Here is a 15,898-nt window from a genome sequence, read left to right as displayed (position 1 = left end):
ATTGTTAACGGATGTTTAATAATGGGTGAATTTACGGATGCTAACGGCTGAATAATGTCTGTCCAAATAACGGGCATATTCATCCGTTAAGACCTGTTATAACATCCGTCATGTACGGACGTTTTAACACCTCAGCCTACAGACTCCCACAGCCAGGACTACTACTACTCCAATCATGGAACAGACTTGTTTCCATGATGGAAGTAGTAGTTCCCCGGCTGCGGGAGTCTGCTGGTGGCTGGGGAGGTTACATTAGTGTTTGTACTATTACCTTCATCATGGAACAGAGTCTGTTCCATGATGGGGGTTGTAGTACAGGGGCTGAGGGATTGATCGTGCTGGGTCTCACTTCTGACACCTGATCCGATCAGAAGTTATTAAGCATGCTCCGCAACCCTGCGATGTACACAATGTATTTTTTACTTTCATTTTTAAATTCCCCGCCGGGAGCCCTGAATGGCCGGTACTGAAGAGCCATTCAGGGATCCCAGCGGGGTTTTTAAAATGGACAATGTTGTTACGCCGAGCGCTCCGGGTTCCCGCTCCTCCCCGGAGCGCTCGCTACACTCTCGCTCCCGCAGCGCCCCGGTCAGATCCACTGACCGGGTGCGCTGCGATACCGCCTCCAGCCGGGATGCGATTCGCGATGCGGGTGGCGCCCGCTCGCGATGCGCACCCCGGCTCCCGTACCTGACTCGCTCTCCGTCGGTCCTGTCCCGGCGCGCGCGGCCCCGCTCCCTAGGGCGCGCGCGCGCCGGGTCTCTGCGATTTAAAGGGCCACTGCGCCGCTGATTGGCGCAGTGGTTCTAATCAGTGTGTTCACCTGTGCACTCCCTATGTATACCTCACTTCCCCTGCACTCCCTCGCCGGATCTTGTTGCCATTGTGCCAGTGAAAGCGTTTCCTTGTGTGTTCCTAGCCTGTGTTCCAGACCTCCTGCCGTTGCCCCTGACTACGATTCTTGCTGCCTGCCCCGACCTTCTGCTACGTCCGACCTTGCTTCTGTCTACTCCCTTGTACCGCGCCTATCTTCAGCAGTCAGAGAGGTTGAGCTGTTGCTAGTGGATACGACCTGGTCACTACCGCCGCAGCAAGACCATCCCGCTTTGCGGCGGGCTCTGGTGAAAACCAGTAGTGACTTAGAACCGGTCCACTAGCACGGTCCACGCCAATCCCTCTCTGGCACAGAGGATCCACCTCCTGCCAGCCGGCATCGTGACAGTAGATCCGGCCATGGATCCCGCTGAAGTCCCTCTGCCAGTTGTCGCCGACCTCACCACGGTGGTCGCCCAGCAGTCACAACAGATAGCGCAACAAGGCCACCAGCTGTCTCAACTGACCGTGATGCTACAGCAGCTACTACCACAGCTTCAGCAATCATCTCCTCCGCCAGCTCCTGCACCTCCTCCGCAGCGAGTGGCCGCTTCAGGCCTACGACTATCCTTGCCGGATAAATTTGATGGGGACTCTAAATTTTGCCGTGGCTTTCTTTCTCAATGTTCCCTGCACTTGGAGATGATGTCGGACCAGTTTCCTACTGAAAGGTCTAAGGTGGCTTTCGTAGTCAGCCTTCTGTCTGGAAAAGCTCTGTCATGGGCCACACCGCTCTGGGACCGCAATGACCCCGTCACTGCCTCTGTACACTCCTTCTTCTCGGAAATTCGAAGTGTCTTTGAGGAACCTGCCCGAGCCTCTTCTGCTGAGACTGCCCTGCTGAACCTGGTCCAGGGTAATTCTTCCGTTGGCGAGTACGCCGTGCAATTCCGTACTCTTGCTTCAGAACTTTCCTGGAATAATGAGGCCCTCTGCGCGACCTTTAAAAAAGGCCTATCCAGCAACATTAAAGATGTTCTGGCCGCACGAGAAATTCCTGCTAACCTACATGAACTCATTCATCTAGCCACTCGCATTGACATGCGTTTTTCCGAAAGGCGTCAGGAGCTCCGCCAGGATATGGACTTTGTTCGCACGAGGCGTTTTTTCTCCCCGGCTCCTCTCTCCTCTGGTCCTCTGCAATCCGTTCCTGTGCCTTCCGCTGTGGAGGCTATGCAAGTTGACCGGTCTCGCCTGACACCTCAAGAGAGGACACGACGCCGCATGGAGAATCTCTGCCTGTACTGTGCCGGTACCGAACACTTCCTGAAGGATTGTCCTATCCGTCCTCCCCGCCTGGAAAGACGTACGCTGACTCCGCACAAAGGTGAAACAGTCCTTGATGTCAACTCTGCTTCTCCACGTCTTACTGTGCCTGTGCGGATATCTGCCTCTACCTCCTAACAGGCCTTATGACTGTCCTATTGACCTCCTCCCGGGCACTACTCCACCCCGGGGCAGAATTTATCCTCTCTCTGCCCCAGAGACTCTTGCTATGTCTGAGTACATCCAGGAAAATTTAAAAAAGGGCTTTATCCGCAAATCCTCCTCTCCTGCCGGAGCCGGATTTTTCTTTGTGTCCAAAAAAGATGGCTCCCTACGTCCTTGCATTGACTACCGCGGTCTTAATAAAATCACGGTAAAGAACCGCTACCCTCTACCTCTCATCTCTGAACTCTTTGATCGCCTCCAAGGTGCCCACATCTTTACCAAACTGGACTTAAGAGGTGCTTATAATCTCATCCGCATCAGAGAGGGGGATGAATGGAAAACGGCATTTAACACTAGAGATGGACACTTTGAGTATCTGGTCATGCCCTTTGGCCTGTGCAACGCCCCTGCCGTCTTCCAAGACTTTGTTAATGAAATTTTTCGTGATCTCTTATATTCCTGTGTTGTTGTGTATCTGGACGATATCCTGATTTTTTCTGCCAACCTAGAAGAACACCGCCAGCATGTCCGCATGGTTCTTCAGAGACTTCGTGACAATCAACTTTATGCCAAGATAGAGAAATGTCTGTTTGAATGCCAATCTCTTCCTTTCCTAGGATACTTGGTCTCTGGCCAGGGACTACAAATGGATCCAGACAAACTCTCTGCCGTCTTAGATTGGCCACGCCCCTCCGGACTCCGTGCTATCCAACGTTTTTTGGGGTTCGCCAATTATTACAGACAATTTATTCCACATTTTTCCACCATTGTGGCTCCTATCGTGGCTTTAACCAAAAAGAATGCCAATCCTAAGTCATGGCCTCCTCAAGCGGAAGACGCCTTTAAACAGCTCAAGTCTGCCTTTTCTTCGGCTCCCGTGCTCTCCAGACCTGACCCATCTAAACCCTTCCTATTGGAGGTTGATGCCTCCTCAGTAGGAGCTGGAGCGGTCCTTCTACAAAAAAATTCTTCCGAGCATGCTGTTACTTGTGGTTTTTTTTCTAAGACCTTCTCTCCGGCGGAGAGGAACTACTCCATCGGGGATCGAGAGCTACTAGCCATTAAATTAGCACTTGAGGAATGGAGGCATCTGCTGGAGGGATCAAGATTTCCAGTTATTATTTACACCGATCACAAGAACCTCTCCTATCTCCAGTCTGCCCAACGGCTGAATCCTCGCCAGGCCAGGTGGTCTCTGTTCTTTGCCCGATTTAATTTTGAAATTCACTTTCGGCCTGCCGATAAGAACATTAGGGCCGATGCTCTCTCTCGTTCCTCGGATGCCTCGGAAGTAGAGCTCTCTCCGCAACACATCATTCCTCCTGACTGCCTGATCTCCACTTCTCCAGCCTCCATCAGGCAAACTCCTCCAGGGAAGACCTTCGTCTCTCCACGCCAACGCCTCGGAATCCTCAAATGGGGTCACTCCTCCCATCTCGCAGGTCATGCGGGCATCAAGAAATCCGTGCAACTCATCTCTCGTTTCTATTGGTGGCTGACTCTGGAGACGGATGTTGTGGATTTTGTGCGAGCCTGCACTGTCTGTGCCCGGGATAAGACTCCTCGCCAGAAGCCCGCTGGTCTTCTTCATCCTCTGCCTGTTCCCGAACAGCCTTGGTCTCTGATTGGTATGGACTTTATTACAGACTTACCCTCATCCCGTGGCAACACTGTTGTTTGGGTGGTCGTTGATCGATTCTCCAAGATGGCACATTTCATCCCTCTTCCTGGTCTTCCTTCTGCGCCTCAGTTGGCAAAACAATTTTTTGTACACATTTTTCGTCTTCACGGGTTGCCCACGCAGATCGTCTCGGATAGAGGCGTCCAATTCGTGTCTAAATTCTGGAGGGCTCTCTGTAAACAACTCAAGATTAAATTAAACTTTTCTTCTGCTTATCATCCTCAATCCAATGGGCAAGTAGAAAGAATTAACCAGGTCCTGGGTGATTATTTACGGCATTTTGTTTCCTCCCGCCAGGATGACTGGGCAGATCTTCTACCATGGGCCGAATTCTCGTATAACTTCAGAGTTTCTGAATCTTCTTCCAAATCCCCATTTTTCGTGGTGTACGGCCGTCACCCTCTTCCCCCCCTCCCTACTCCCTTGCCCTCTGGTGTACCCGCTGTGGATGAAATATCTTGTGATCTTTCCACCATATGGAAAGAGACCCAAAATTCTCTCTTACAGGCTTCATCACGCATGAAGAAGTTTGCTGATAAGAAAAGAAGAGCTCCCCCCATTTTTTCTCCCGGAGACAAGGTATGGCTCTCCGCTAAATATGTCCGCTTCCGTGTTCCCAGCTACAAATTGGGACCACGCTATCTTGGTCCTTTCAAAATTTTGTGCCAGATTAATCCTGTCTCTTATAAACTTCTTCTCCCTCCTTCTCTTCGTATTCCTAATGCCTTTCACGTTTCTCTTCTTAAACCACTCATCATCAACCGTTTCTCTCCTAAACTTATCTCTCCCACTCCTGTCTCCGGTTCTTCAGACATCTTTCCCGTAAAGGAAATACTGGCCTCCAAAAAGGTCAGAGGAAAAACCTTCTTTTTGGTTGACTGGGAGGGCTGTGGTCCTGAAGAGAGATCCTGGGAACCTGAGGACAATATCCTAGATAAAAATCTGGTCCTCAGGTTCTCAGGCTCCAAGAAGAGGGGGAGACCCAAGGGGGGGGTACTGTTACGCCGAGCGCTCCGGGTTCCCGCTCCTCCCCGGAGCGCTCGCTACACTCTCGCTCCCGCAGCGCCCCGGTCAGATCCACTGACCGGGTGCGCTGCGATACCGCCTCCAGCCGGGATGCGATTCGCGATGCGGGTGGCGCCCGCTCGCGATGCGCACCCCGGCTCCCGTACCTGACTCGCTCTCGGTCGGTCCTGTCCCAGCGCGCGCGGCCCCGCTCCCTAGGGCGCGCGCGCGCCGGGTCTCTGCGATTTAAAGGGCCACTGCGCCGCTGATTGGCGCAGTGGTTCTAATCAGTGTGTTCACCTGTGCACTCCCTATGTATACCTCACTTCCCCTGCACTCCCTCGCCGGATCTTGTTGCCATTGTGCCAGTGAAAGCGTTTCCTTGTGTGTTCCTAGCCTGTGTTCCAGACCTCCTGCCGTTGCCCCTGACTACGATTCTTGCTGCCTGCCACGACCTTCTGCTACGTCCGACCTTGCTTCTGTCTACTCCCTTGTACCGCACCTATCTTCAGCAGTCAGAGAGGTTGAGCCGTTGCTAGTGGATACGACCTGGTCACTACCGCCGCAGCAAGACCATCCCGCTTTGCGGCGGGCTCTGGTGAAAACCAGTAGTGACTTAGAACCGGTCCACTAGCACGGTCCACGCCAATCCCTCTCTGGCACAGAGGATCCACCTCCTGCCAGCCGGCATCGTGACAAATGTGAGGGGACATATGTATATTAAAAGTGTTGTGGGGAGGGGGGCGGAATAGAACGCTATATATCTAGCCCCCCAGCGCATTAATAAAAATATGACCCCCGCCAGCGCATTTATATGTATATACCTATACCCCCCGCCAGCGCATAATGGGACCACGCCGGCGCATTTGTCTTAATTTTCCATTGCAGCGCTATATGTGAATGGTATATCTATCAGAACGCATCCAGCAGCTGCCGGCAGATGATCCTGAGAGATATACTATTCATTCATAGCGCTGGCGGCTGCATATGTATATAGATGTGCTGGGGGGGCAGACATATGGCGTTATCTGCCCCCCACAGCGCTTCTATGTACATATGCAGCCTACACTCTATGAATGAATAATATATCTGTCACATATAGTGCATTTGTGCAGTGCTATATGTGACAAGTATATCTGTCAGCAGCGCATCCAGCAGCCGCCCGGCCGATGATGCTGACAGATATACTATTCATTCATAGAGCATAGGCTGCATATGTACATAGAAGCGCTGTGGGGGGCAGATAACGCTATCTCTCTGCCCCCCAGCACATCTATATTCATATGCAGCCGCCGCAGGCGCTATGAATGAATAGTATATCTATCAGGATCATCTGGCCGGCGGCTGCTGGATGCGTTCTGATAGATATACCATTCACATATAGCGCTGCAATGGAAAATTAAGACAAATGCGCCAGAGGGGTCACATTATGTGCTGGCATATGTATAGATATATACATATAAATGCGCTGGTGGGGGGGTCATATTTTCATTAATGCGCTGGCGGGGGTCATATTTTTATTAATGCGCTGGCGGGGGTCATATTTTTATTAATGCACTGGCAGGTGGTCATATTTTTTATTGATGCGCTGGCGGGGGTATATATTTTTATAAATGCGCCAGCGGGAGGCTTATTATAAATTTGCTTGGGGGCTAGATATATGGCGCTCTATGCCCCCCCCCCTTCAGCGCTATATATCTTGCCCCCCCCCACAACACTTTTAATATACATATGTCCCCTCACATTGTCCATTTTAAAAACCCCGCTGGAACCCTGAACGGCTCCTCAGTGCTGGCCATTCAGGGCTCCCAGCAGGGAATTTAAATATGAAAGTAAAAAATACATTGTGATCACAGGGTTGCGGACCATGCTGCCCGCTCCCCTGCTTAATAACTTCTGACCGCATTTCGTGTCAGAAGTGCGACCCAGTGCGATCAATCCCTCAGCCCCTATACTACAACCCCCATCATGGAACAGAGTCTGTTCCATGATGGGGTAGTAGTACAAACACTAATGTAACCTCCCCAGCCACAGGCAGACTCCCGACGGGGAACTACTACAACCATCATGGAAACAAGTAGTAGTCCCTCAGCACTGCAGGAGTCTGCTGATGTCAACTCTTCTGAGCATGCTCAGAAGTAATAACGGATATTTTAAAACAGGGTGCAAATGGATGACATAAAGGCTCATCCATTTGCCATAGACTTCAATGTTAAAAATAACGTCCGTTAATTTACCCGTTTCTTGTGACGGGCGAAAAATTTGTGCATGTCCCATTATTTCTCCCGTCACAACTAACGTCCGTTAGTCATGACAGGCTATAACGGGTGATAACGGGTAAACGAAAAAAAAACATTGACTTGACTGAGGTTGTTTAACGGGCGTTAATAATTATTTTTCAAACATACGTTTATTAACGGGTGAACTTCATTGTGTGAAAGCAGCCTAAGAGCTAGATATAAGATTTCGATTGTGGGTCTCTATTTTCAACCAATTTACACAGGCACTCATCTTACAAAACACACTCAGAAATTAATATTCCTTTCACCAATATTTACCAAATTTGTGTTTGAATAGTGAGATGTCATAAGTTGTATCTTTATCAACCAATACATTAGACCAAGCAATGTATCCCATTACATCTTGTTTTTTGCATCTGATCTGCAGGACTCTGAAAGTATAGATATAATGCTGGGAGTTTGTGCCAATGGGCTCCTAATCTACAGAGATAGGTTGCGAATAAATCGGTTTGCCTGGCCCAAAATCTTGAAGATTTCATACAAAAGAAGCAACTTTTACATTAAGATCCGACCAGGGGAGGTGAGTGACTTGACACGTATCATGGCAGTACATAGGAATGGAGAGAGGAATGTTATGTTTGGGAATGTTGACAGTATGACATTTTTATAGATTCTATGTAAAGGTTTCCAACCATATCAGTAACGCCCATATCATCTGTTGTAGTATGAACAATTTGAAAGTACCATTGGATTCAAACTACCGAATCACAGAGCCGCCAAGCGTCTTTGGAAGGTCTGCATAGAACATCACACATTTTTCAGGTGAGTATTGGCCACCATGGAGTTGAGAACTATGGTCATTAGCCCCCATTACCATTGACATTCATGACGTTGGGTGTGTTAACATTTGGGTCAAGGTTTAGATTCTAACAGCTGTGTATTAAGTGGATTGAAAGAGAAGCACAACCATTGCCAATGATGTTAAACAGATTAAAATACAGAATAACATGGACACAATAGTGCCATCTTTCCGGTATAATAGCTTCAAATAGGTTTTCAAAGATTCGAAAATTTTGGCCAAGGCAGAAAAATGCCATAAGATTACAAAATATCCCATTACTTAAATGTCACCATGTCACTGCTCAGCTGGTCTTGGTTGACTATGCTGCAGAGATGACGTGCTACACCAGGATCATTGGTGTCGGGCACATGACGGCTAAGACCAATGATTGACTGCGGCAGTCAAAGTAAAGAGACAGCTAACTGGGTTTACACCATGTTTTTGAATCCTGTTGAAACATCCTGTTTTTTATGGGGAAAATTTACCAGTAAAATAGGATGCAACAGGACACAAAAATTATGCTGGTGTTAGGATTCGGCAGGCTGGATGTGGATCCTCTGTGTCAGCGAGGGATTGGCGTGGACCGTGTCGGTGGACCGGTTCTAGGTTGCTACTGGTATTCACCAGAGCCCGCCGCAAAGCGGGATGGTCTTGCTGCGGCGGTAGCAACCAGGTCATATCCACCGGCAACAGCTCAACCTCGCTGACTGCTGAGAAGGCGTGGGACAGAAGGACTAGACAGAGGCAAGGTCAGACGTAGCAGAAGGTCGGGGCAGGCGGCAAGGTTCGTAGTCAATGGCGATAGCAAGAGGTCAGGAACACTGGTAAGGCAAACACTATAAACGCTTTCTCTGGCACAAGGCAACAAGATCCGGCAAAGCAGTGAAGGGGAAGTGAGGTTATATGAGCAGGGAGCAGGTGGAGGCTAATTAAACTGATTGGGCCAGCCACCAATCATTGGTGCACTGGCCCTTTAAATCTTAGAGAGCTGGCGCGCGCGCGCCCTGAGGAGCAGAGCCGCGCGGGCCAGGACGTGACAGCCGGGGACCGGGACAGGTGAGTGACTTGGGATGCGATTCGCGAGCGGGCGCGTCCCGCTATGCGAATCGCATCCCCGCCGGCAGTGTCAGTGCAGCGCTCCCGGTCAGCGGGTCTGACCGGGGCGCTGCAGAGAGAGAGAGGAACGCCGTGAGCGCTCCGGGGAGGAGAAGGGACCCGGAGCGCTCGGCGTAACAGTATAACAGTACCCCCTCCTTAGGTCTCCCCCTCTTTTTGTCCGGTTGTCGCTCCACATGGGACGAGGACATTGGGAGTGATTGTAGAGTCTCCTTCTGGAGGACAGAGAAGTCCTGGGTATACTCATCAACGGCAGGCAGTTCAGAAGGAGTGGGAATGGGGAGGGGGGGGGCAGAGGGTGAAGCTTGGCACGGGGCAGAGTGTTACCAGGACGGGGGCTATGAGGAGGAGACACTGAGGTTTGACTGACAGGACTGGGAGCAGACGTGAGGCATTTTTTGTGGCAAGAAGCACCCCAGCTCTTGATCTCCCCGGTGGTCCAGTCAAGGGTAGGAGAGTGGCATTGGAGCCATGGCAGACCGAGGAGATGTAGAGCGGCTTGACGAGACGGGTCACAGGGATGTTGAACTTATTAACAAAAGAGGCCAAAATGAAATTTCCCACAGAACCAGAGTCCAAGAAGGCCATAGCTGAGAAGGAAGAGTTGGCAGAAGGAGAAATCCGCACGGGCACAGTGAGACGTGGAGAAGCAGACTTCATACCAAGAGACGCCACACCCACGAGAGCTGGGTGCGTGCGTTTCCCAGACGTGGAGGACGAATAGGGCAATCCACCAAGAAATGTTCGGTACTAGCGCAGTACAGACATACATTTTTATCTCTACGGCGAGTCCTCTCTTCATGGGTCAGGCGAGACTGATCCACTTGCATAGCCTCCTCGGCGGGAGGCACAGGGGTAGATTGCAAAGGATACTGTGAGAGAGGTGCCCAGAGATCAAGGTCTTTTTCCTGGCGGAGCTCCTGGTGTCTTTCAGAAAAACGCATGTCAATGCGGGTGGCCAAATGGATAAGTTCATGCAGGTTGGCAGGAATTTCTCGTGCGGCCAGCACATCCTTGATGTTACTGGATAGGCCTTTTTTAAAGGTTGCGCAGAGGGCCTCGTTGTTCCAAGATAATTCAGAGGCGAGGGTACGAAATTGGATGGCGTATTCTCCTACAGAAGAATTTCCCTGGACCAGGTTCAGCAAGGCAGTTTCGGCAGAAAAAGCTCGGGCTGGTTCCTCGAAGACACTACGAACCTCAGCGAAGAAGGACTGAACAGTGGCAGTGACAGGGTCATTGCGGTCCCAGAGCGGTGTGGCCCATGACAGGGCCTTCGCAGACAGGAGACTAACCACGAAAGCCACCTTCGACCGTTCTGTAGGAAATTGGTCCGACAACATCTCCAAATGTAGGGAACATTGTGACAGGAAACCACGGCAAAGTCTAGAGTCCCCATCAAATTTGTCCGGCAGGGACAAGCGGAGGCCAAGAGCGGGCACTCGCTGCGGAGGAGGTGCAGGAGCCGGCGGAGGAGATGGTTGCTGCTGTAGCTGTGGCAGAAGTTGCTGTAGCATGGCGGTCAACTACGACAGCTGCTGTCCTTGTTGGGCGAACTGTTGTCCAAGTTGCTCTATCTGTTGAGACTGCTGGGCGACCACCGTGGTAAGGTCAGCGCCAACTGGCAGCGGGACCTCAGCGGGATCCATGGCCGGATATACTGTTAGGATTCGGCAGGCTGGATGTGGATCCTCTGTGTCAGCGAGGGATTGGCGTGGACCGTGTCGGTGGACCGGTTCTAGGTTGCTACTGGTATTCACCAGAGCCCGCCGCAAAGCGGTATGGTCTTGCTGCGGCGGTAGCAACCAGGTCGTATCCACCGGCAACGGCTCAACCTCGCTGACTGCTGAGAAGGCGTGGGACAGAAGGACTAGACAGAGGCAAGGTCAGACGTAGCAGAAGGTCGGGGCAGGCGGCAAGGCTCGTAGTCAATGGCGATAGCAAGAGGTCAGGAACACTGGTAAGGCAAACACTATAAACGCTTTTTCTGGCACAAGGCAACAAGATCCGGCAAAGCAGTGAAGGGGAAGTGAGGTTATATGAGCAGGGAGCAGGTGGAGGCTAATTAGACTGATTGGGCCAGGCACCAATCATTGGTGCACTGGCCCTTTAAATCTTAGAGAGCTGGCGCGCGCGCGCGCCCTAAGGAGCAGAGCCGCGCGCGCCAGGACGTGACAGCCGGGGACCGGGACAGGTGAGTGACTTGGGATGCGATTCGCGAGCGGGCGCGTCCCGCTATGCGAATCGCATCCCCGCCGGAAGTGTCAGTGCAGCGCTCCCGGTCAGCGGGTCTGACCGGGGCGCTGCAGAGAGAGGAACGCCGCGAGCGCTCCGGGGAGGAGCAGGGACCCGGAGCACTCGGCGTAACAGCTGGTTCATTATTTTCTGTCCTGTATACAAACAGCGTCCAGATGTGTCCAGTTAGGCATCCTGTTTTAAACAGGTACCTTTTTTCTAATCTTGAAAAAAGAAAAAATTCAAACAGATCTGTTAATTGATCCACAGTATTTTAATGGGGGTTCTATCATGGTGTCTAATTGACAAGTTTATGTTAGGATCTATTTTTAACAGGATAGAAAAATAGAAGCAGTCTAATTTTTCTGCTGTATCCCCGCTGTACCCCATTCATTTTAATGAATTTTGGATGTTTAATAAGGTGGATGGAGTCAGACAGTGACTCCGGTTGGCTCATTTTTGGGCCGTATCCGTTTTGTTGACGGGCTGAAAACTGCGGTCTGCTGCTATTTCGCTACCTACAAAAAAGAAATGTGGGCATGGTCAAGCTGTATATGTGCATTTAGGTGCACTCAAGGTTCAAATGACTCAACCTTCACAAGAAGAGATTATTATGCCACAGGTGGAACAGAAAAATATGAATTCCAAGCAGTGGCATACAAAGGAGAAAGGACGCCCCATAGCAATTATTGAAATAAGCCTCCTATTATTGCATCTGATTTTGCCCCCAGGAGAGAAAGAAATTTCCCCTCACTTTTAAGGACACATTGGCCAATACAGCTAATGCAATTGCATGGAGAGAGGAGAAAAAAAGAATGGGACCAAGCAGGGTGGGGGCCCCTGTTTCCAAAAGCCCCATAGCAGCCGCATGGTCTGCCAACATGGTGCATAAGCCGCTTCCCCATGTTTTGACATCAGTATTAAAGTCCATGTATGGAATGAGCGTGTTTCTACAGAAATGATAACATTTGTGAAATGAGTCAGTATTGAAAAATATGGCTCTGGAACATCAGTGTTATCCCTTGCTGCATGGAAATAAATTCATGAATTGAATAACGTTTGGTAAAAAAAATATCTGTGAGTGCACAAGGCCTTAATCTGGACAGAGACTGGATAGACTAATTCTCCATTAAGAACATATTTTTACAAAAGACTATTTGTCCTAAAAATTCTAATAATGGATGCGGCTAAGCATTTATATGCAGGTTACATCCTGTTCATGTTCAGGGCAAGAGGGTTGGCATATCTCATACCAACATGTTGACAGCTGAGTTAATATGCAGATCATGATGGCACTGCAGTGACAGCACCATGTGTAGGGTCAGAGTAGGCTGGAGGAGAATGACAATGTTGTCTGTGAGTAGGCCACTTCTATAATAACACAGCAGGCGGAAAATATTTTTGTATAAACACTTATGCTGTGTGCAGACAAGAAACATTAAAACCTTTCTTCTCATATTCCAGGCTGGTTTCCCCGGAGCCTGCCCCTAAGGGTTTTCTAGTGATGGGCTCTAAATTCAGATACAGTGGACGAACACAGGCACAGACCCAGCAAGCAAGCGCCTTAATAGATAGGCCTGCCCCTAACTTTAAGCGCTCTGCCAGCAAACGGTACACACTGTCCCAGAGTCACGAAGGAGGTACGTATAGATACTAAAAAAAGGTATATGTAATGAATAGGCACTAAAACTAACTGGTTAAACCCTAAAGTCATTGGGATGAATGTTCTATTTATTATTGACATACACTTACTTGTTGCTGTCTTTAGGATTTGCAAAACAGGCTGCAGTCAATGAAAACCATGACCATGAGTCTACACCAGAGAATAACCATGAACCATCCGAGCATGAGGGAGAGGAAGAAGGGGAGGAGGTGACAACTCCAACCAAAATTAAGGAGCTGAAGGTGAGCATAAAAGTGGCAACTAATGGATGTATATATGTGTAATACACTTGTATTTACCTTTGAAAATAACCAGTAAAAATATCATATATCAGTCTTCAGAGAACTTTTTTACAACTGGTGGTTTGATAAACATTGTAGATCAACAGCTATGATGACAGTCACATGTGCATGACCTTCAGAAAACAAAACATCAGGAATATACCGTAGATATAAGGGAAAAGTGGCATGACAATGACTGTCACAGACCCTCTCACAATCAGCAGATCACCATTTGTATGGTAGCCGAAAGTAAAAAGCTGTAAATATCTGCTGCAGTGGCCTTTCCAATATGGTGCCCATCTGAATGAACCATATACAGCTAGGTCCACATCTGGTTCGGAAGTTCCTTTAGAAGCCTTCATCACAGTAAAAAAAAATAGCTAACACAACAGTGCAGCTCGATGCACCTCTTTTTCCAGAAAAGTGTGAGTCAACGTGCTGGAAAACCCAACAGAACCAATTGAAGTTAATGATGTCAGTCGGGCATCGTTTGTATCCAGCATGTGGCAGATTCCTCACGTCCAGTTTTTCACTGTTCTGTTTCTATGATGGATAAACTATGTTAAGTTTGCTAGCTTAAAACATTGTATGCAAATCAGCTCTCCTCCAGAAGGAAGAAAGCTGTCTCTCTACTGTCACCTATTAGAAGGCACAAGAGATTTTTATTCTTCTGGAGGGGAGCTAATTTGCCTGCATTTTTTTCCCAGGGAGCATTGCATGGCTTGTAAGATAGCATATGCCAGCTGGTACTCTCAAAGAAGAGAAATATCCCCTACATGCCATTGTGCCAGTGTGGGAGACATTCTTTGCAGCTGATCTCTGCTGTCTGACAGAATAAGAAGAGTGTAAGAAGAGCAGGGGTCCTATTCTCTGACACCCATGTGCCCTAACAGGAGATATGAGCAGCTAAATGGGGTATTTCCATGTCATGAAGTAGGGGGTTCCACTGCTGAGCCCTCACTGATCACGAGAATGGAGACAAGATGGCCACCAGAATGAATGATTTGCACCATGCATGCACAGTCACCGTTCAATTAATTCTCTATGAGAATGGTTTGTACCATGCATGCACAGTCAGCACTCTATTTATTCTTATTGGCGCTGCGAACATTTCCGAGTTCACTGCTAGAGAATGAATGGAGCACCATTCATTCCAGGAAAAAAATTGGTCCCTATTTTCCTGATCCCATCAATGAAATCTCAACGATCACTGTAAATCCTGTAGATAGGGGATAAATTCATGAGATGTGAATATTCCTTTAAAGGTTAAGTTCACATATAGTAGTTTATCTTGACAACTGTACTATTCATCCTGTTTTTTGTGACAGTTACCCTATTATTCCCACCATCAACATCAATGGAATAAAAATGAAGGTAAAATTGTGACACAGTATCAGAGAGCACTTCGGATTTGTAGCGGTGTTTGTGAGACTTTTCCAATGCAATCATTCTGCATATACCTGCCTCAACACAACTTGTGTGTGAACAACACGAACAATGTACATTAGGTACAAATACTTTTCTTTTCTATGTGAAAGGTACTTGTCCATCGTATGTCTGTGACGTTACATTCATATGCAGCAAATGTCTGCAGCAAGTTTGACTAAAATCTGCAGGGAAATCCATAAGTGTCTATTGTGTAAAATAAAAATATTTATATATTACCTTACCATTACCCTGGCACTTTAGAGCAGTGTTGTCCAACCAGTGTGCATCCAGCTGTTGCAAAACTATAACTCCCAGCATGCCCAGACAGCCAGCTGGAGGTACACTGGTTGGATAAGAGTGCATTCACACCACATTTTGTACATACGGGTGCTGGATCCGGCGGGGGGAGGGGCAAACCGGGCGCTCCCGTACCCGGCCGGATCAGCCCCTGACCCCAATTACTTTAATGACCCGACTGGAGTCAAACGGTGACTCCGGTCGGCTCAGTTTTGACCCATATGCGGTTTTGGACCGGACCTAAAACCGTAGTATACTACGGTTTTAGGTCCGGTCAGGAAACGGCATACGGGTCAAAACTGAGCCGACCGGAGTCACTGTTTGACTCTGGTCGGGTCATTAAAGTAAATGGAGTCCCTCCGCCGGATTCAGCACCCGTATGTACAAAACGTGGTGTGAATGCACCCTAACACTGGTTTAGGGGCTTCCCCAGTCCCCAGCAGTCTTTGTTCTTCGTGCTTAAGAGATACCAAAGGCTGTTTGGGCATGCTGGGAGTTGAAATTTTGCAACAGCTAGAGGCACACTAGTTGGGTAACACTGATTTAGATGCTTCCCCAGTCCCCTGAAGTCTTTGTTCTTCCAGCTAAAGCGATACCATGTCAACATATGCAGACTGTGATTGGTGGAGGTTATTAAAGGGTACCTTTCATCAAAAAAACTTTTGATATATTATAGATGTATGCAGAATAACTTTCCAATTGCATGCTATAAAAAATATGCTTCTTTCTATATAATTTTCCACTTTGAAAAAATTACCACTAGGGGTCTCCCTACCAGTCCTGGCAGCAAGCCTTTTTATAGATTTC

The 15,898-nt window shown here is 48.9% G+C and overlaps 1 protein-coding gene across 9 annotated transcripts in view; it reads left to right on the top strand.

The window, feature by feature from the left end:
- Positions 1-15,898, top strand: part of EPB41L1 (erythrocyte membrane protein band 4.1 like 1) — a 140,290-nt gene that overhangs the window by 97,076 nt on the left and 27,316 nt on the right. For all 9 annotated transcript variants that reach the window (XM_056549949.1, XM_056549951.1, XM_056549948.1 and 6 more), the window contains 4 exons: positions 7,658-7,810; positions 7,955-8,052; positions 12,887-13,062; positions 13,191-13,327. In XM_056549949.1, the coding sequence (XP_056405924.1) occupies positions 7,658-7,810; positions 7,955-8,052; positions 12,887-13,062; positions 13,191-13,327 (564 nt within the window). The remainder of the gene's footprint in view (positions 1-7,657; positions 7,811-7,954; positions 8,053-12,886; positions 13,063-13,190; positions 13,328-15,898) is intronic.

The sequence above is a fragment of the Hyla sarda genome, chromosome 13 (genome assembly GCF_029499605.1).
Source record: "Hyla sarda isolate aHylSar1 chromosome 13, aHylSar1.hap1, whole genome shotgun sequence".
Lineage (NCBI taxonomy): Eukaryota > Metazoa > Chordata > Amphibia > Anura > Hylidae > Hyla > Hyla sarda.
Note: the sequence above shows the minus strand (reverse complement) of the source record. Positions and strands in the feature narration are given on the sequence as shown.